Consider the following 18,633-nt stretch of genomic DNA (forward strand, 5'->3'; position numbering starts at 1 on the left):
TCACCCGAATGTGGAAGCAACTGTTTTCAAATAAATCATATAGCCTCATAAGTTTGCCCCTCTTCTGTGGATAATGCTTGGCCTGTAGCCGCGTTGAAATCAGCTTTTTGAACTGCTGCATCTCCTTTCACGTCGTGACAAGTGCTCAACCATGCTACGTACCGATTGGAACATTGCTATAGCATAGGACATCACAGCGCCGGTCGTCACGACACAGCATTCAGAAAGCCGATCCTGGTTTAAGTTCTAGGTGAACGAGTATGAAGCCAAGAAGCGTTGAGTTTCGCGTAAAGCCGGAAGCCAGATCTTTCAGCTTCCCATCTGGATGGCACATACATGTCATCAGGACCCTACGTCGAACTCCAGAGAAAGCACGAAGACAATGAGACATTCATGACGCTGAGCAGGGTGTGTAGACGATGTAGCAAATTGTACTGCTGATTCATGCCAGGGACCATTTCGATACCAGCAAATTGGAGTCCAGAAGTCCATACCGCCCGACCACACACCGCCAACCGCATACGATGCACGAGTACAACCTGAAAGAGCCCAAGAAAGACAGTAAACGAGCTATGCTATCTTCGAGATGTAGGAAGAAGACAACCCCGGAGGCAGTTTGAACTTGCACATTCCGGTGGAGCTTGAGGGCATCTCCTACAAGCGACACATCTTAGCAGATCCGAAGTCACCATATCCTTGAGGTTGGGCATGGCGAAGCCATGTCGTGCGAGAGGTAGTGCATATCTGGTTCGTTCAAATCGCCATGTACACGTGTTACACCTAAGATTTTGCAAGGCGACGTTGATGTTTGCCTGCCTCGGTCTCAGGTCAGGCGTAAATCTTCCAATCGCACCTTCTCCTGCTCGTACACGCTCACCATGGCAGAAGTACAACACGCTGATGCTGCAAGCCGAAGATTCCGCCAACACGTGCTATCGATAATGCTATGCGATCAGCTCTGATGAGTGCGGCATTAATCACCACGATCCTCCTTCAAAGGGTGCAGTATACAGCGACCAACACAAACGTACTGTACATGCAAGATAACACAACCTCGACATCCTTTGATTGCGGCGTAATGTGCGCCTATGCCATACGCTGCCTCCCACTGCGAAGCTGGACCATGAATCCTGCGACCTCGAAAAATACAGCTGCGATTGTCAAGCCCAGACCCAGCAGAAGCTGCCTCTCATGCTTCGCTTGGTCTCCAATCGCTGCTGACAACTGAGTACAAATCTTTCGGACCTCCATCATTCCTCCATGACCTGATCCAAATCGAACTCGAGGAGTGCCATACGGCCGCCATACTATCAGCATCAGGCCATCGCACTCGACCTAAGCGAAGATCAACAGCCCAGCTGTATCGGTCGTGGTGGAAGCGTAGCGCTTTGCACACAAGACCCCTCGAAGAAATTGCGGCCTCGATGTTGGCTCTCGTTAAGACTGATAGTTTGGTGAGTAGCAGTAGGATCCGAGGCGCTCACTGCGATCTTAAGCGCCCTGTATCAATTCTACAAGCTGATCTTCGAGATGCCACTTGCACAGGTGCAGCATGCCCAGCACAAGAACGCCTCCATCACATACTACCTCTTCACCGCCGAACGCCAGTGGAAGTATGATGTGCCCGCCTCGCTTAGCCAACGGTTGTGGCGTGGACTTATGCCGAGCCAGGCTCTAGTACAAGCTGAAGGTGACGGCTACAGCTCCGCATTATTGGTAGCGATGCATCATGCGCCTCGTCTAACGACACGTGGTGAAGCATGTCTACAGACAGTCTACTGCAAGCTCCTCCGAGACAAGACGAGCCGCCTTGCCTACAATGCTCACTGCTCTGGACTTTCGGTGTTATCAACTGTCCTGTATGCGCGAAGTCAACATTCCCTGACTTTGCCTTGATACAAGACATTCCGGCTTCCGGTCCAACATCGAGATCAAGAATCCAAGATTGAAGGGCCAGCTCCAGAACACAATTCAGGCCGACACAGCTCCCACACCACGTGTGAGATGCCAAGCTCTTGTCTGTCAGAACTTTGAGGAAAGCTTAAAGCCATTCCCAACGTGGCTTGACCCTGATGAAGCTGACGTTTCAGCCTATTGTGGAAGTTGGACGACTCGTAGCTGCAAGATCACCTTAAACTCTGAGCGTGGCGCGGCAGGTGTGCCACAGTGCTGTGGTGGATGTTCTCAGTGGAGCTGAGGTGAAGCCACTCTTTCCAGCGCATGTGGACCAGCACGTCTCTTGTAAGCCCAGGCTGTTGAGATGCTGCGCTGGCATGGCGAAGCCAGTCTGAAGGCGTCGAAACGACGGAGAGTCTGGAACGTGTCGGGACCGACCCCTGACATTGTAAGTCCTGCTTCATCAGCTTGTGTGGTTTCCGACTGTGTGACATACATAAAGCCTCCAGGCCCCCAGAATGTCGCGCAAAGATCCATTCACCACTCGTGTCTGTCCCCATCGAAGAAATGGTCGCAATCACGGCTCTCCTAGCCATAGGCCTCTCCACCCTCACATACGCCGCTCCATCTCCCAATACAGCACCACCAAGCTACAATCAACCTAAACCCAACAAATGCGGCAAGATCGATGCCTTTCTAACAGGTCTACCGCCAAATCACCCATTGGTGATCGAGCAAGGATATAATCCGACCGCTGTCAACAATGCCTTGAGAGCGGACCAGAAGAATATCATTGCCGCGGGTTATAATGTTCGATGTGAGTCGAGACTAGTCGATCTATCTAGAAGGACAGTTTTGCTGATGCTGTTATCCAGATATGCTCTCAGGCCCAGAGAAAGGCCAAGGGATCGTCGCGCGCAGCGGCTGAAGGGGATTAGATGGGAGGCTGTTGGTGTTGGTTTTGGTGTTCGGGGGTCTGGGTCAGAGGTTCTTACAGCTGATTTTGAAGGTGAGTTGCATCTCGATCCAATTCCTGATGATCCGCACGCTAACATTGTGGACAGACACTCTGGCTACGTTCCGCAAGGAGGCAGATGAGGCGGTGTTCTTCTTCAACAGGTCGCCGAATACTACCCTTGAGGCGTTGCAGCGACGAGCACCTCTGTCAAGCGGATGTCCTCCTGGGAAGGATCTTGGGTTTGAGATTTACTGTGATAAAACTGTGTGTCCTGCGCCGTATTGAGGAATGAAGTTGTGGACAGGCGGCAGAGGTGGAGGAGTTTGATCTTGTTAGCAGTTGACGTACTGCGTACTATCATCGCTGAACGACGAGAGCAGGATCCTGACTGACCAGATCCACACCGGACAGGAGAAGAAGGAGAGGAAACCTCACATTCTCTGCTTCTTTCGAACCAACTCCCTGCACGTCCACGAGGTCTTCATGGCGCGCTTCTTTGAGCGCTCTTCCTCCATTCCACCTGTCCGGACCAATGTGGGGGGGGAGAGTCGACGCTGCAGTTTCCCAGATATAGAGTCGAGGCTGCGCAGCTTGGCTGTATGCACACACCAATGACGATCCTGGAAAAAACGGTGCGCAGTTTCGAAGAGATCGGCCTTACAAATAGGCATCGACTGTTGATTATGGTATACACGCATGATGTGTTGGAAGGTCGAGGACTTGCACCGGGGCGCCATTGAGGAGGGGGCATCTTGACGTTTGCTGGCCGTGGTGGCGTGGGAGTGGTGAGAAGTTGCGACTGTACGAGCAGTATGAAGAGATGAAGAGGATCATGAGGTTACCTGGTGTGAAGAGGAAGCGAGGCCAGACCGGGGCTGCGAAGGCAAAGGAAGCAATCTTCGCGGCTACCTACCAGAACGATCCCAACGTCTCCACCATGAGCCGTCCAAGGCTCATCAAGTAAGCCACAAAGTCTTTGGACCCGAGAAGAAAGTTGAGTACGACGACCTCATTGCTGCGGTGGACGCCTACGGTCCAAATGCCCCGTCTCTTCACGTGTCGGCAGGAGTATGCAAAGGCAAAGGCGACGTACACGTGAAGTGCTGCTAGGTCACTGCTCAGGCGCTCTTGACGTGGTACTGCTTGTCCATGTAGAAACCAGTAACGCGAGCTTCTTGGAATGCTTTGGATTTCTGCATCACAGTCCACCAATGGCGATGGAAGATGGCATACATGGGCAATTGTCGAGGTGAGCGCTCCGTGCATCGTGGATGCCAGGACTGGGATATCGCCTCGGCCGCCCCAGGAGCTGCGAGATTCCTCACATAGCTGTATGGCCTACCTCATCAACGTCGTCGTCTTCTAACATCTTGCTGTCCTTGACGTTGATGTTGTCGTTGTCGTTGTCGTCGTTGTCGTCGTTGTTCTTGCTCACAACTTCAGGACCCTGCGTCTCTTTCACCGTCTTATAGATGCGCTCCTTCGCGCGTCACGCTGGAATGAATTTGCGCCTCTTGCGCTTCAGCTTTTTGCCTCTCCAGCAGTCCATCCTCTGCCGTGCTCAACCGAGGTCCGCCCCCTGGCCTTAGCAGCAAGACACGACCAGAAAGCTCAACAAAGCGAAGCCACGAGCGCCTCGTAAGCAGCATCGTTGTTGTCCCCAATACCGCCCGCCACCGTGAAAGGGCGATGTCGCGTTGTGGTATGTGACCTTGTTGGACAAGAAGAAGACTGGGGAAGAGAAGTGATACTAGTACCCCTGATCTGGTGGCGATGTGGCCAGCTCGCTTGCGTGGTCGAGACGCGCTGTGCGTTTGTTTGGATGTCCTGGCTCTGTACCATACTGAGCGCTAGCCAGGGCGGCTTGGCCAGCGATCTAAACCGCGAGCAGTCGTTCGGTGGCGGTAGTTTGCTGAACGCCATCTTGTCGAGAAGAGACATGTAGCCGCTGAGCGCGTGGACAAAGTCGTCCTCGTCCCAAACCACATTTATCATTGACAAGCGTTGATCCGACCCTGTTCCTTCGCTTGCCTGGTCATCTGGCCGTACTCAAAGATGAGTCCTGGTAGAAGGGCCGGACGCGCTCGTTGCTGTGTGCCTGGGCACCTCAGCTGCAAGAGAAGATGAAATATCAGCAATCAAACATATGAACATTTCGATTTCGAGTATCGATCGTATCGTACTGAACGCCTGACAAAGTGCGGCTGGTCTGTGGGATATCGCTCGTTCCATGGCAGACCCCCACCCAAAAACTAACTCCGATAAGGGCATTCCGCAGCATTCTGATGCGCCTCATTCTTCTACGCTGTATGAACGCCTGAGATATCCCTCCAATGTTAATGTTGTGTGGCCGTTGATTCGTCGCCATGTATCCTCCACTCTCTCAGAGGCTCCATCTTCAGTGCTTCTCCTCATCCCTTTGCTGATTCTACCAACTAGGCGGCCCAACGCCGAGCTGACGCTGTTGTCCGTAGGTGCCTGAGAAGAGCTGCTGCCGTATGCTCGCCCGCTCTGCTGAGATGCGCGAGCTCTGTGTTGTCTGTGGTGCTTGCATGAAGCCGAGCGCTGCTTTCAGCTCGTTGACTGCTTCCTCCATCTTGCTTCCGCTCTTCTGGTTGTGCTCCACCAGTTTGTGGTCCCAGCCGCCGAACTGTAGTTGAAAGCCTCCTGCACGTTTCGCTGCTTCCCGTATCACCAACGCCCATGCCTTTGCAATGTCATCGTACGCCTCGTCCTGATGCCGCTGATACATTGTGGTGTCCCAGTCTGGTAGTCGGTGGATCATGTTGGTGACGGAATCGAGGTAGTCGAGGGAGAGGCTGTCTTGAGTTTCGTGGGGTGGGAGGAAGTGAGGTGTGTATTCTCGTACTGCATCGATGAGCTGCAGTAGATGGTGTCGTACACGGTTGTAGGAGTAGTCGGAAGTCGGTCGGGTGCCCAGTGGGAAGGCGTCCTGGAAGGCTTTCTCGTACTTGCGCAGGACTGACAGTGTGGACTCGATGGATGGACGAGGTGCTTGTGTGACAATGTCCCGCTGCAGCTCGGGATGCTGGTCGCACACATTCTGCAGAAGCTGTCGCATCTCCTCGGCGGATAGTGTCTCGAGCAGTCGTGGGAGGGCGAGTGGTCTGCCGGTCGCGGTGGTGGTCCTCGTTCGCTTGATGCTGCGGTGGGCGCTCGACGATGGCAGATTGCGGCCTGATATGGAGGGCGAGGCGGTCGGCGAGGTGGACATGCGGTCGTTGTCAGGCTCCTCGGAAGCCTTTCGCTTCCGGCCTGACATGCTGGCGTGCGGTGGTGATGGCGATGGGCGGTGAGGATTGTGTGTGTCTGGTGAGAGAGGAGGAGATGTTAGCTGCAGTGCCTGTCTGGGTGCGCCACGTGCGTTGTCGCAGAGAGCAGTTGGGCCATTGTTTCGCCTGGGAGCGGACCAACCACGCTTGACGAGGACATGTGCTGCAAGCGGCAACCCGGCCTTCAGCACGCTGTTCATCTTGTGAAGTGTGTCGTGCCGGCGGTGGATACGAGTCGTTGCCGAGTCGTGTGTTGCGCTCGATCGTGTGTGACGGTGTGTGGTGCATGGGCGCAGGCGCTGGTGCTGCAGGATCTTGACGGACAAGGTGGAGGTGTTGTGCTCGGCGGATTGAATGTCGCTAAGCTGCGCCTTCACTGTTTCCGAAACGACAACCACCAGCCAAACAATCAACCACGACATCAACATCACCGTACAGCACACCCTCAGGACTCGCTACCCAACAGTCCCCGCCAGGCAGACCTTGACATTGCAACCATGGCAACATAATTCTTTGCCTGTTCCCACGCACTCTCCGCGTGCCTGCCCGGACTCCCTGCGGCCATCCTTTCAGGCTCCTTCCTGTCCAACATGAGCCGCCCAATGCCAGACACTGCCCGCCGCAAACCCAATCAAGACGACCACGACGAGCCTCTCCTGGAAAATGGACGGCATAGCCTCGAAAGCGACGTCGAACTTGCCGAGCTTGACGAACGGGGCGGCTACGACCTCGAAGGCGAAAGAACTCCCGCTAGCCATTATCGCGACAGAGATCATCTTCCACCAAAACGGGTGGCCGCATGGAAGATTGCATTGGCGTTGACTGTCTGTGTTGCTGGCCTTGTCATCAATACAGAAGCGACTGCCTACTTCGAGGACGAGATCGGCTGGAAGAAGCCATTCGCAGCGATGTATCTCATGCACAGCTCACTTGCATTGCCTTGGGTATGTCATCTCGGCTGGCAGAGATGGCAAAACCGCAGGACACCCTACATGCAATGGGTGCGTGACTACAACAACCAACTTCGAGGCTTGATCGCATCAGTACCGGCCTTCGCATCCTCCGGCCCCAGCTTGTTAAAGTACATGAAACTTGCCGGCCAAATCGGCGGTCCACTCGACTACATGTGCACAACCATGGCCATCGTCACGATCGCCCTTACTTGCAGCGGTAGCTCCTGGTTCTTCGCCTTGGCCTTGACCACCCCAGGCGACCTCACAGCCATCTACAACTGCGCAACCTTCTTCGCCGCAGCGTTCAGTATCCCACTTCTCGGCGAGCGACTCGGCTGGATGGGCATGCTCGCCATCGTCATCTCAATTGGCGGGACTTTCACAATCGCATACGGAGACACGGCAGGAGAGCACTCTGGAGGCGACGAAGCGATCGGTGCTTCACGACTTCTGGGAAATGTTGTTGCATGTTTTGGCGCTGTTGCATTTGGACTTTATGAAGTGCTGTTCAAGAAATGGGCGTGTCCGTCGGGGCCCGAGAGTCAGCATTCGAGCTTGCCGTTGCCGCTTTCTGCGAGCGCGTTGACTGGGGCGTATACCTTTGGGATTCTTTGGGTGGTCTTCTTGCCGTTGCACTTTCTTGGCTGGGAGACGTTTGAAATTCCGAATGCTTGGGATTGGCTGTGGATTGCGATTGCTGTGCTGGCTGGGGCGAGTGAGTCTTCCTCAAACCATCAATGTATCCGATAATCTGCTAACACTGCACAGTCGCAATGACACTCCTCGTCATTCTCGTCATCTGGACCAACCCCGTCTTCGGATCCATGGCGAACGTGTAAGTCAACACCCAACACCAACCTTATCGCCTTTCTAACACACTGCACAGCTTGAGTGTCTTCTTCGTAGCACTAGCAGACTGGATGCTCTGGGGCATCGTGCCCTCGATGGCCACATACATCGGCGGCGCTCTGATCTTCATCGGATTCGGTCTCTTATCATACGAGACTCTCAGCGAGTCCGCTCACAAGAAATAGATACACAAAAGTGTAACCATCGTTATGCGTCAATAACAACCACCTCTATCGCTGGCGACATCTTCTCCACCGCCTCTCTGGCATCTCCCACTCACTTCTCCACTTCATCCACAATTCCGCTCAGCACCTTTGCGTCCTATTCCCCATGTCCCTCCAAATCCGGCAAGTCTCGCAATAAACCGTGTACGGCATTCACACCTTTCACTGCGTTGTCCTTCCCCTTCTCCTTCTTGTCACATACCGGGATCGGTCCCACAGGCTCGGTAAGCGCCACCTGGCGTGCAAGCTGTCGTGCCGGAGCGAGGGCTGGTGACAAAGATGTTCGCCGCTGAGCGCTTCGACTTATCATCAAAGCAGAGGCCTTTGCTTGAACAGGCTAACGTATAGCTAAGTAGCAGGGTCGTACCGATGTGGTCGAAGCGAGCTTGTGGTCGGCGTCGCCGTGTGGATCTAATCTAAGGCTATGCGTGCGATTGCGACCTGAAGTGTTTAGACGGCAATGTTGAGGGAAAGTCGATCCTGAAGCCGGCAACATAGAAGGTACTTTGTCACTAGAATGGCCCTTACAGCATTCGTCCCTTCCAGAGTTTGGGACGGACTTCGCAGCGGAACTTGATGCCGAATGATTCCCACGTGCGTTGTTCATCTCATCCTGCTTCCTCTCCGCATGCGCTACACGTCAGTCACGATACCGCCATGTGACTGCCTCTGCTAGGCCTTCCAGCCGGAGGTCGCGCTGCCGTGCGACATTCTCGATTGATCGCTCGATCATTGCCTTCTTCTTTTCGGTGTGAGGTTCTTACTGGGACGTTCAGTTCCAACCTCTGATGCGGGACGGAGGGGGGACGTTGGGAGTCTCCTGGGATTCAGGGTAAGCTCTTCGCAATGTACGCACCATCGTCTCGGGGGTCTGGGTAGCTGGAACCGCTTCTGGCTCTGGTTGTTCGGCATTGTCGGCTGTGAAAGGCCTCTTGGAGTCGTGGCACGTAGACTTGAATCGTATGGATGTCGGTAAGGCGGGTGTCAGGGTTCCATGTTGGGGAGGCCGAAAGGGCTGATGATGGAGTCCATCGTCGTCGAGCGCTTCGTCGTGATACTGAGCAGAAGGACTAACCTTGAACTCGATGGCGCGCGGCTGCGTCGTGAAGCATGGCGCAGTGCGAGCGAGGGAGGCGCTTCACGGTCGCTATGGGGATCCATTTCCCCCTTTTGCAGCGGGCGGATGAGCTACTACCTTCCGCTCGCTGGCAGTCGATTTTTGGGGATAGGGGAGTCACGGAAGTGACATCCAGCCTTGAAGAGCCGGCGCACCATTACGGGCCTCGACGCTCTGCCATACGTTCTTCACACTCTCCCTCACCGCAGTGTGCGGAGGACAAACTCTCATCGTGGTACTCAGCGCTATTACCCCCAACACGGGTTCCGTCCCCATTTCACCCGTGCCTTCCATGCCTCCCTATCCCTTACCTCAATAGACATACCTGAACCCCCTTCTCTCCCCATCCGTCAAATTATCCCAGCAATCCTTATGCAACGCACCAACACTCACCTCCCTCCCCCACTTCTTATCCCTCCAATTGTTAATACTCATATAATACAACGCCAAACAACACACAATCACCGCCGCCCCGGCCTCAGTCCCCACCAGCGTTATCCGCGCCGGCATGAAATCCGGCGCATCCTGCTGCCGCACCGCATAAGGTCCAATAATGTTGCCAATCGCCAGGCCAGCGGACATGAGCGAGACGGCGATACTTCTTTTGGTGTGGCCGGCCACGTTGGCGGCGGTCCATTGGAAGGAGATCATGATTGTTGGCATGCCGGCGAAGGCGATGTAGATTCCGGCGAGCATGGCTGCGCGGTTGGAGTGGGGCATGAAGGACATGATGGCGGAGCCTATGATGGAGCAGCAATTACAGGCGGCGAAGATGGCCCAGCGGGGGATCCAGAGTTTCCGGATGCAGAGACCTGCGATGAGGACGGCGGTAGCGCCGACGAGGCCGCTGGGCATGTTGAGCAATGCGGCTTCTTTGGGAGTGTAGCCAAATCCGCGGACGAGGGTGGTAGAGTAGAGGGTTACGATCCCGGCTGAAATGCCGACGGCGATGACACCTGCGGTGAGGAAGTAGAGCTGTGGGTCCCTTAAAACGGAGATGATGTGATGGGAGCTGAAAGAGCGGTTGGAGACGCCTGTGCCATTTATAGCGACGTGTTTGAGCACTGCGGACTTTTCTGCGTCGGAGAGGAACCAGGCTTGCATCGGGGAGTCCGGGAGGAGGATGAACGTTATTATGCCAATGATGATGCTGATGCCACCTAGTACGATGTACATCACTCTCCAACCCTCGATCGCGGTAGTGGTGAGGTGCTGGAAGCCGTAGGAGATGAGGCCGCCGAGGATCATGGCGGAGCCGACGGAAGTGTACCAGCCGGCGTAGCGGATGACTTGCTCATCTTTGCGGTAGTACTGCGATGAGATGATCATGCAAGCAGGCGGTATCGTGGCATCGCAAATCCCCATGAGGACTCGAAGCGCTACCAGACCGTGGTAACTTTGAACGGCGGCCGTGCAAGTGACGAGGATGCCCCAGATGGTGAGAACACCACCGAGCCATTTACCTATGGGTACTCGGTTGAGGACGAAACCGATTATGATTGTTGTGCCGAGGTAGGTTTCCCAGAGCGCGGCGGAGGCGTGGTTGAGCTGTTCGCCTTGGAGGTTCAGGTCTTCGGGCATGCCCATTACTACAGCATACTGGTGAGGTGTTAGTTGTGGGTAATGCGCGATCGGGTTGTGTGCGCAACTCACGTTGAAGAGGAACTTGTCCAGGGACTGGATCGCGTACACGAAGTACAGACACACTGGAATGTGCCGATCAATCTTTCTCCTGACATATGCGATGTCAAGCACCTGGTTCTCTGTCGCTGCATGTTGCTGTAGAAAGTCATATGCTTCATCAAGCTGCCTTGTATCCACTCGTACTGGTCCCTCGATATGTGTCTTGACAGTCTTCCATTTGTTCCAGCTCCCGAACGACTGGCTCCCAAAGGTGCCGGACATCTTCCGGATGTGGGATGCGCGCATGGTGTTCGTGCGGTGGTGGCAGACGATATGTAGTGGCTATCCGCCGGACTCGTCTGCCGCTTTCAGCAGATGGCCGCGCTTTTGAAGGCGGATACGACAGCAAATCAGTCTATAACAAGGTCGTCGTTGGTGATCAAAGTTCGCCCAGGATATCGAACATGGTACATGGCTGCTGAAAACCGCCGCTGTTGATGAGAAATCTTCTGCTTGAGGCACTGGCCGTGGTGGAAGCATTGCATTGTACCGATATGCCGGCCAGACCTGAGCATTGTGCTGCGAAGATGATGACTTTGATAGACCACGGGCTTTGTTTCAGTGCTTCAAGGGTGTGCCAACTTCAATGCCAAGGCCAGCGCCAGAGAGCTATCCTGACAGACGCTGAGAGCAGGGTACACCGTCTTCTCTCGATCATAGGAATTCCAAGGATTGATACTTTAGTATCGCTAGGTTCACCTATTAGATACAGGCTACCCTTCTGTATCTTGTAAGTTACTAAGACTGTACGCGATTGGCCCGTTAGCTACTTACTTTCCCTCGGGCAGGCCTTGTGTATTCGTTGTGACGACAACGGTGTTTCTAGAAGGCCTACAGAACAGTTGAAGTCCTACATTTTGCCGTATTGGGCCTCGAGCCTCGGATCCTTACAGCTTTGGATATTCCTACGACAGGGAATAAGAGGGTGTACTGATACCATGTGTTGGGTGCTCCGTGCCTTCCGCAAGCTGCCTGATATCGTGACGAGTGAACATCGCTTTGCTAGTGTGTATGTCAGCTGTACTGACACGATTGAGAAGTGTCATCGCCAATATGTAGTGCGTGTAGTCCAGTTTGAGACGGAGCTGCATTTGTATGAAGTTCTCTAGGTCAGCATGATCTAGCCCACGACACAAGTCTCCGTCTGAGTGCTTATACACTCAACATGGACTCAATGCGCGAAGATTTGAGCTGATTGATGTCCCGAGCACTGCGTGTACGAACAGAGTCGAACACAGATACTGTCTGTTCGCCCTTGCTATTTTTCGGACTGCTTAGTGCTCAGTTCTCGCGGTCGAGTCCCTCGACATAGACGGCTGTGTATCATGCAAGCAAGTCTGTGAGCGCCAACATACAGACACGTTCCTTTCGGTTCTAGGCCGTGGGTTGTCTTGTGGTTGTCATCTGCTGCCAACGTCATGCTGCAGCAGACAGAAGCAGGCTCAGCAAAGTGTCATCTATCCCCAGTGTCGTATGGCCAACGACAGGGTTGCTGCGTACATGCGATGCTGTGTGCATGACGGTCCGTCCTGCGAATAATTCTCGCCACATCGTTGTCGACTGCCGGATGTGATACCGCCTGACAGGGGAAGCTCTGGAGCTGTTCAGCAGGGTCGTCCAGTGTGGTTGTTGCTGTCTCTTCCTATCTCTGACAGATGCATTCTTCCATGCTCTAGTGCTGCCTCGCTTGCCCGACGTGACGTGTCTGATGAATGTCAGAAACGAGCACTTTCTGCTCGAGCAACGAAGATACTTCACTCGTTCCTGCCCAATTGATCATTAGCCAAGTTTGCGGTTAGCGGCGGGCGATTGTGGCCCCTTGCCAACCTTGTTTGGACGGCAGCTGGCGCCTGAGTGCGACCATTGCGACGATTGACACTGCGTCAGACATCACGAGGACTGACAATCTTCTTGGGCACCAGAACTTCATTTCTCTCCTGCTTCTTGACCATTGACCTTGACACACAATTACGAACCCCGACAACATCTGCTATACCATACAGAAGCCGCGAACGAAGCTTGCCCGCTCGACAGTTCCTGCCAAAGCGAGGGATCACCCCACCAAGACACCGTCCCGCTGTCAATATCGCTGCTTGAGCGTACTGCATTGTCCTTACAAGCTGCCTAAGACGCATTGAGGGTCACGTGCGGCAGTCAAGACAAAGAGCCGTTCCTGCTGGCCAGGAGCGACACCTTACATTCAGCCATTGGCAGAGCCGGCAGCGGCGCATAGCAGGACAACAGGATGGCTCTCAACCCGCACCAGAAGAACAAGGTGGATGTTAGCGTATGATTGAGCCTCAAATGATATCGTAGACAGCACTGATATCGTATAGTCACTCTCAGAGGAGGAACAGAAGCTCTTTCGCCTCTACGGCAAACTCCCGAACAAGAAAGACCTCTTCAACAAGAAGCTCACCGAGCGCAAGTACTTCGACTCCGGCGACTATGCCATGTCAAAAGCTGGAAAGGCAGACACAAGCTCGCTAGGCACAGGTCTAGGACGCGAGCATCCAACGTGGGCACCCACACTTCCCATTTCAGCATTCTTCTTTCACTGACCAATTTTGGCCCAATAGACCCGAAAACATTCCCCACCTCTCCCAAGTGCAAAACGCCGGCACCCCCACCGCAGAAGGCGGACCTCGAGGCAGCGTCTCCGGAGGCCCCCAACTCATGCCAACCGAATCAAGAGGTCAGAGTGGCAGTCCCGTGAAAGAGGGCTCGATTCTGCAGCGCGGAATGAGTGTGGATGAGCAAGAGACGGAGGACATTGCGAACGTCGCGGGCGATACAGAGGCGAAAGGTATGCCGATACGGCAGTAGATCAGAACAACGAGGCAGAATTTGGGAATGTGGGTATGATGTCATGATATGGACAGCACGGCGAGAATGGCTGTTTTGGTTGGTGGTGGATCTCCTTTGAGGCGTCGAGGACCTGGCGTCTGGCGCGCGGTATGGGCGTGATTTCGATGATGGTGCGAAAGGGCAATGGAGCAGGAAGCTTTTGCCCAGCCTAGCTCTGATAAGTACGTATGTTTTCGAAACTTTACGATCAGAATTCACAGAGTCGTTCGCGAGATACCAAATGACGTTTCTAATTGAGTCGACATTTCGAGACGTCTATACCAGACATACATGATGCAGGGTGAGCAAGATATCCCTCTCGCAAGACGGCGAGACGAGACAGCGCCTTTGACATTCATCAATACGACTGGATCGATCTCTCGAGCATATACCCCTGCATCTTTCCCCGACAGCATGCGGACATCAATCATCCAGACATCAAATACTCAGTCAAAACTTACAAGAGGCGCTCCCCACCACACACCACTTCTCAAAGTATCACCTACCATGCCACCACATCACCCTCCCTCCGATAACGAGGTGATCCGCGAGCTCGAAGAAGACGAGCTCCACAGACATTTGCGTCAACTCCGTGCGCTGGGTCGTGATCCATGGGCTCCAATCGTACCCAGAATGGGACCAAGTGAGCGACAGCCTCAGCAAGCACCACCATCTCAACCAATGTCAGCTACACAAGAAATCTCGATGCCTCCTTCAGCCACAACGCCTGCACAAGCAGCAACAACTCCACAGGCAGCACCGACAGCATCAAGATACCAGTATTGGACCCTCGGGCGCGAGTTGGGACGTTCCATCAGCACGGTCTACATGCAGAATGAATCCGAACTGGCTTTTGAAAACGATGCACCGACGTGCGCGGAATGGAGTATATGCCGAGCGGCACAGCGACAAGGTGCGCTGGCAGGACTTGGCGGCCGTTGAGCAAGCTTTGGAGGACGTGGATGTCTCCAGGAGTAGCGAGGTAGAGACAGTGGACGAGAAGGGGGCGTGAGAGTTATGCAGGAGCACTGGGGTCGGGGCGGCGTGTGAGAGGTTTTGGATGATGAATTATCTTTCTACAGGTGATACATCCTAATGCTCCGCTTCGCTTTGCATTACAATACAACCCATCTCCATCTATACAAGCTCGTGACATTCGTAGCCTTTATACCTAATCAAGCCCACTCCATAACCCAACGCCTCGCAATGCCAGAAAACAACCCACCCTCAATTAGTCCTCCTCACCAACCCATCAACATCCCCATCCCAATCGCTACAACCAACCCCGCCGAGCTGGCACGCACATACGGCGCTGCAGACTTAGCAAGACCACAGCATTGCGCAGTATACGCAACGCCATTAGCACTAGCCGCCACTTCAAAGACCGATCCGGGCTCCGGGCTGCCGTAGTTGTAGTAATCCACCAGGAACCAATTCGGGGGACGGCCCCATTCTGCTGTGCAGTTGATGTTCATAGCGCCTAGACGGCCGAATTCGTTCTGTTGGCCGTTGGTGGCGTTGATTTCGGCGGTGTTGGGGACGAGCAGTTCACTGGTGTCGATGCCGATGGAGGAGAGGTCGATGGCTGTGTTGAGGTTGTGGTTGGCGAGGTACATGTAATTCTCCCTTGCTTCCGTCTGGTTGAGATCTGGGGGGCGTTGCTGTGTGCATGGGAAGGCCTGATCTTGCGGGGAGAAAGGTGTCTCCCACATGTGTGTGAACTCATCGAGGATGAAGGGGACTGACTCCTGGTTTGCGTTGTAGTCCATGAAGACGACGAGGCGCTCGTTGCGGAGAATCATTTCGCCTAGTGTGGGCCATTGGTCGCGGTATTGGGGGATGAAGGCCGGGGTGTAGACGTAGGGCATGAGGCCGGCGTTTTCGAAGGGGGCGGTGAAGTTCTCGACCCAGACGAAGTTGCTGTTGACGATGAGGAGGGACATGACGTCGTAGGGGTGGTCTTGGAGCCATTCGCGGACTGTGTTCAGGCCGGATTCGTAGGTGCCGGCGTTGAGGAGGTCGCAGTCGGTGTGGCAGTTGTAGAGGGTGCCGTTGACGCGGTGGACTTCGCCCGTTACTAGGGAAGGGTCAGTATGAGGTGTTGTGCATCTTTGAGCTGTGTTGACTTACGCATGCGGACGCCATCATTCATTTGTGTGGTGATGGGCAGATCCTGGTTGCTGGCTGCGTTGTTGTTGACCACGAAGAAGGCATTGTGGGCAGCGACTTGGGTGATGTTGCTGTACTTGCGAGTGCAGAACTCTGGGTATCCATTGCAAGGGACCGTGTTTGTAGGCGCGGCAGCGCTTGAGGTGGAGCTCGCAGTGCTGTTCAAAGTGCTATTCTGCGTTGCTCCTACAATCTGCGTCAAGGACACCGACTTGCTGGACACAGTCACTTGTGAATTCGAAGAAGCGGAAGAAGTCGTTGTGAGTGTGGTGAGCGAGCCATTGAGCGATGTCGTCTCGGTCAAGGTTTGAACTGTGCTCTGTCCGGTGGCTGATAGGTATGTGTACTCTGAGCCCGTGAAGGCTTCCGTCGGGATTGGACCTGATATCGTCGAGATGGCGTTTGTGAATGAGAATGCGTTGCTCCTTGTGCTGCTCCGACTCCCACTGCTGCTCGTACTGCTGCCACTGGTCGTGCTTGATGTATCCTGTGCTCTTGTCGCGACTGCCAGGCATAGCAGCCACAATGCTGTGGGTAGCATCTTGGTACTCTGATTAAGGATGCCCTGCCCGATGATAACGCGCACCAGGCACAGGAAAGTATCAAAGACAAGCACTTCCTCTGTCAGTTTCTCGACGAGGATGTACACAGCGGTCACTGTCCTTGATGCAACAAGTAGGAAGCACGCGGCTCCTACACTCAAAAACGCTCATCGTAGCGTGCGGCGTGCCTACACTACACGGTATCCCGCGTACCAGCAGAACCGTGCATACAGATCTCTTCCGCGGAATCAGAGGCTCCACTAATGGCTATGCTCATGTTTGGTGACGTCTGTGGAGGAAGGTCCGCGCAAGCAAGCTCTGCGCTCTACCGTTTGATCCAATTGCGTTGAGATTTGATGGCCGAGATTGGGTCACATGCACATTCTTCAACTTCTCGTGTAGAATCCTTTCGCTACGAGACGTCTTCAACTCTTCATCGTCCAGCGACAGTCGTTGCGGTGTGAAGATGAAGACAAGCGTGATCCGTCTTTGCAGTCGCCACGAGCAAAACACAGCACAAGGATATGCATTAGGGCTGTGCTTCCGAAGATTTGCATGCACATCACCTAGGTACATGTAGACTCGGCATTGACGCCGCCTTACCAAACTCGGGTGTTTGGCGCTTCACCTCAATGCAACTTTCTTAGCTCTGACGTCTGCGCACGCTGGCAATAAAATCCTTCGACGCGTGCTCGCACCGCGGGATGGCTGCTTGTGTGCTTGGTCTCTGCGGGTGCCCGGTGCCGTCTGCTGGCGCGGTAACGATGATGTCGACTGCTGCCTCTCGCGCTCTGCACCACGAATCTGCGTGTGTGGCCGATGGGCAGAGTGGATCCAGCAACGGGTAGGTGGCTACGTTGCTCGCATCCGTCGACTTCTTTCTATGGTGGTCGGGCATGAACGTCTTCTCTACACGACTGGCCGTGGGAATCTCTGACTTTGCCCACCGGCTTGACCCTGACACCATCTCTGGCGAGCAGAGTCGTGACTTCATCACGGGGAAGAGGAGCAGTGTGGACATGATGTTTGGGCGCAATAAAAAACAGACGGCGACGAAGGAGAAGAGCGATGATGATGTGGGAGTGAGGTCGAATTCGGATAGAACTCTCACGAACGACTTTGAGCCTTCGAAACAGCAGATCAAGCGAGCGACGAGGACGAGGTTCTTATGGTCCTTGGTATCGTCGTTTCTGCTGCTGGTTTCGGTGGTATTCCTGATCCTGGTGGAGATTGGCGACACGAAGAACGAGAGCATACGGAACAAGATTTACTTCATCAAGCTCGACTTGTCCGACATCATCCCTGTGGCAGTACCCAATGCTGTCTTGATCAACAGTATTGCGCAGTCACTTGGTCTGCACGACTTCTACACTGTTGGCCTATGGGGATACTGCGAGGGCTACAACGGACAAGGAGTCACAAACTGCTCCTCACCCAAGACCTTGTACTGGTTCAACCCTGTTGAGATCATCCAAAGCCAGCTTCTCGCAGGTGCTACAGGTGAGTGACTAGACATACCGCGATCGCTCACTTGATGGAAGTGCTCAGACTAACACACCCCAGTCGCCCTCCCCGCCGACATCAACGACATCCTGGACCTAATCCGCATCGTCTCCAACTGGATGTTCGGCCTCTTCCTCACCGCAGCACCCCTCAACTTCATCCTCATCTTTCTCCAGCCCCTCTCAGTCTACACCCGCTGGCTGACCCTCCCCGTCGCCATCCTAACCTTCCTCGGCGCCCTCTGCGTTACTGCCGCCGCCATCATCGCTACTGTGATGTTCTACATTATGAGGAATGTCATCACCGGCGCGACACAACTGAATATCGGAGCGTCATTGGGATTGGAGATGTTTACTTTCATGTGGATCGCTGCGGGGGCTGCGATACTGGCGTGGTTGGTGCAGATGGGGATGTGTTGCTGTTGTGCGAGTCGGAGGGATGTAAGGAGGGGGAAGAAGAGGGGAAGTAAGAAGGCTTGGGGGACGGAGACGGTGGGGGTTAATGAAAGTTATGGGGGCGAGAAGGAGGGAAAGAGGAGAGGGTTGCCGATGTTTAAGAGTGCTAGGAAGCAGTGAGGAGAATTGAGGCTCTCCGACGGG

General features: G+C 54.3%; 9 protein-coding genes across 9 annotated transcripts; 5 read left to right on the forward strand and 4 right to left on the reverse strand.

Moving 5' to 3' along the window:
- Positions 1-2,463: 2,463 nt before the first annotated feature.
- On the forward strand, positions 2,464-2,824 carry CLAFUR5_13517 (uncharacterized protein; the record flags this gene model as incomplete). The annotated part of the gene is made up of 2 exons (XM_047912665.1): positions 2,464-2,713; positions 2,772-2,824. The coding sequence occupies 2 exons, from the start codon at positions 2,464-2,466 to the stop codon at positions 2,822-2,824; spliced, it is 303 nt and encodes a 100-aa protein (XP_047768785.1).
- Positions 2,825-4,175: 1,351 nt separating this feature from the next.
- CLAFUR5_13518 (uncharacterized protein) lies at positions 4,176-4,777 on the reverse strand (the record flags this gene model as incomplete). The annotated part of the gene is made up of 2 exons (XM_047912666.1): positions 4,176-4,309; positions 4,699-4,777. 2 exons carry the CDS (start codon positions 4,775-4,777, stop codon positions 4,176-4,178), a joined length of 213 nt encoding a protein of 70 aa, XP_047768790.1.
- Positions 4,778-5,282: 505 nt separating this feature from the next.
- On the reverse strand, positions 5,283-6,347 carry CLAFUR5_13519 (Tethering factor for nuclear proteasome sts1; the record flags this gene model as incomplete). The annotated part of the gene is made up of 2 exons (XM_047912667.1): positions 5,283-6,184; positions 6,290-6,347. 2 exons carry the CDS (start codon positions 6,345-6,347, stop codon positions 5,283-5,285), a joined length of 960 nt encoding a protein of 319 aa, XP_047768791.1.
- A 390-nt stretch (positions 6,348-6,737) lies between these two features.
- On the forward strand, positions 6,738-8,134 carry CLAFUR5_13520 (uncharacterized protein; the record flags this gene model as incomplete). Its single annotated transcript, XM_047912668.1, has 3 exons — positions 6,738-7,815; positions 7,869-7,935; positions 7,987-8,134. 3 exons carry the CDS (start codon positions 6,738-6,740, stop codon positions 8,132-8,134), a joined length of 1,293 nt encoding a protein of 430 aa, XP_047768625.1.
- Positions 8,135-9,602: 1,468 nt separating this feature from the next.
- CLAFUR5_13521 (uncharacterized protein) lies at positions 9,603-11,219 on the reverse strand (the record flags this gene model as incomplete). Its single annotated transcript, XM_047912669.1, has 2 exons — positions 9,603-10,889; positions 10,944-11,219. 2 exons carry the CDS (start codon positions 11,217-11,219, stop codon positions 9,603-9,605), a joined length of 1,563 nt encoding a protein of 520 aa, XP_047768624.1.
- Positions 11,220-13,218: 1,999 nt separating this feature from the next.
- CLAFUR5_13522 (mRNA stability protein) lies at positions 13,219-13,799 on the forward strand (the record flags this gene model as incomplete). Its single annotated transcript, XM_047912670.1, has 3 exons — positions 13,219-13,260; positions 13,310-13,491; positions 13,553-13,799. 3 exons carry the CDS (start codon positions 13,219-13,221, stop codon positions 13,797-13,799), a joined length of 471 nt encoding a protein of 156 aa, XP_047768779.1.
- Positions 13,800-14,327: 528 nt separating this feature from the next.
- CLAFUR5_13523 (uncharacterized protein) lies at positions 14,328-14,762 on the forward strand (the record flags this gene model as incomplete). Its single annotated transcript, XM_047912671.1, has 1 exon — positions 14,328-14,762. One exon carries the CDS (start codon positions 14,328-14,330, stop codon positions 14,760-14,762), a length of 435 nt encoding a protein of 144 aa, XP_047768778.1.
- A 299-nt stretch (positions 14,763-15,061) lies between these two features.
- On the reverse strand, positions 15,062-16,530 carry CLAFUR5_13524 (uncharacterized protein; the record flags this gene model as incomplete). Its single annotated transcript, XM_047912672.1, has 2 exons — positions 15,062-15,897; positions 15,951-16,530. The coding sequence occupies 2 exons, from the start codon at positions 16,528-16,530 to the stop codon at positions 15,062-15,064; spliced, it is 1,416 nt and encodes a 471-aa protein (XP_047768763.1).
- Positions 16,531-17,427: 897 nt separating this feature from the next.
- Positions 17,428-18,609, forward strand: CLAFUR5_13525 (uncharacterized protein; the record flags this gene model as incomplete). Its single annotated transcript, XM_047912673.1, has 2 exons — positions 17,428-18,031; positions 18,095-18,609. The coding sequence occupies 2 exons, from the start codon at positions 17,428-17,430 to the stop codon at positions 18,607-18,609; spliced, it is 1,119 nt and encodes a 372-aa protein (XP_047768622.1).
- Between the last annotated feature and the right edge of the window lie 24 nt (positions 18,610-18,633).

This window comes from Fulvia fulva, chromosome 12 (genome assembly GCF_020509005.1).
Source record: "Fulvia fulva chromosome 12, complete sequence".
NCBI lineage: Eukaryota > Fungi > Ascomycota > Dothideomycetes > Mycosphaerellales > Mycosphaerellaceae > Fulvia > Fulvia fulva.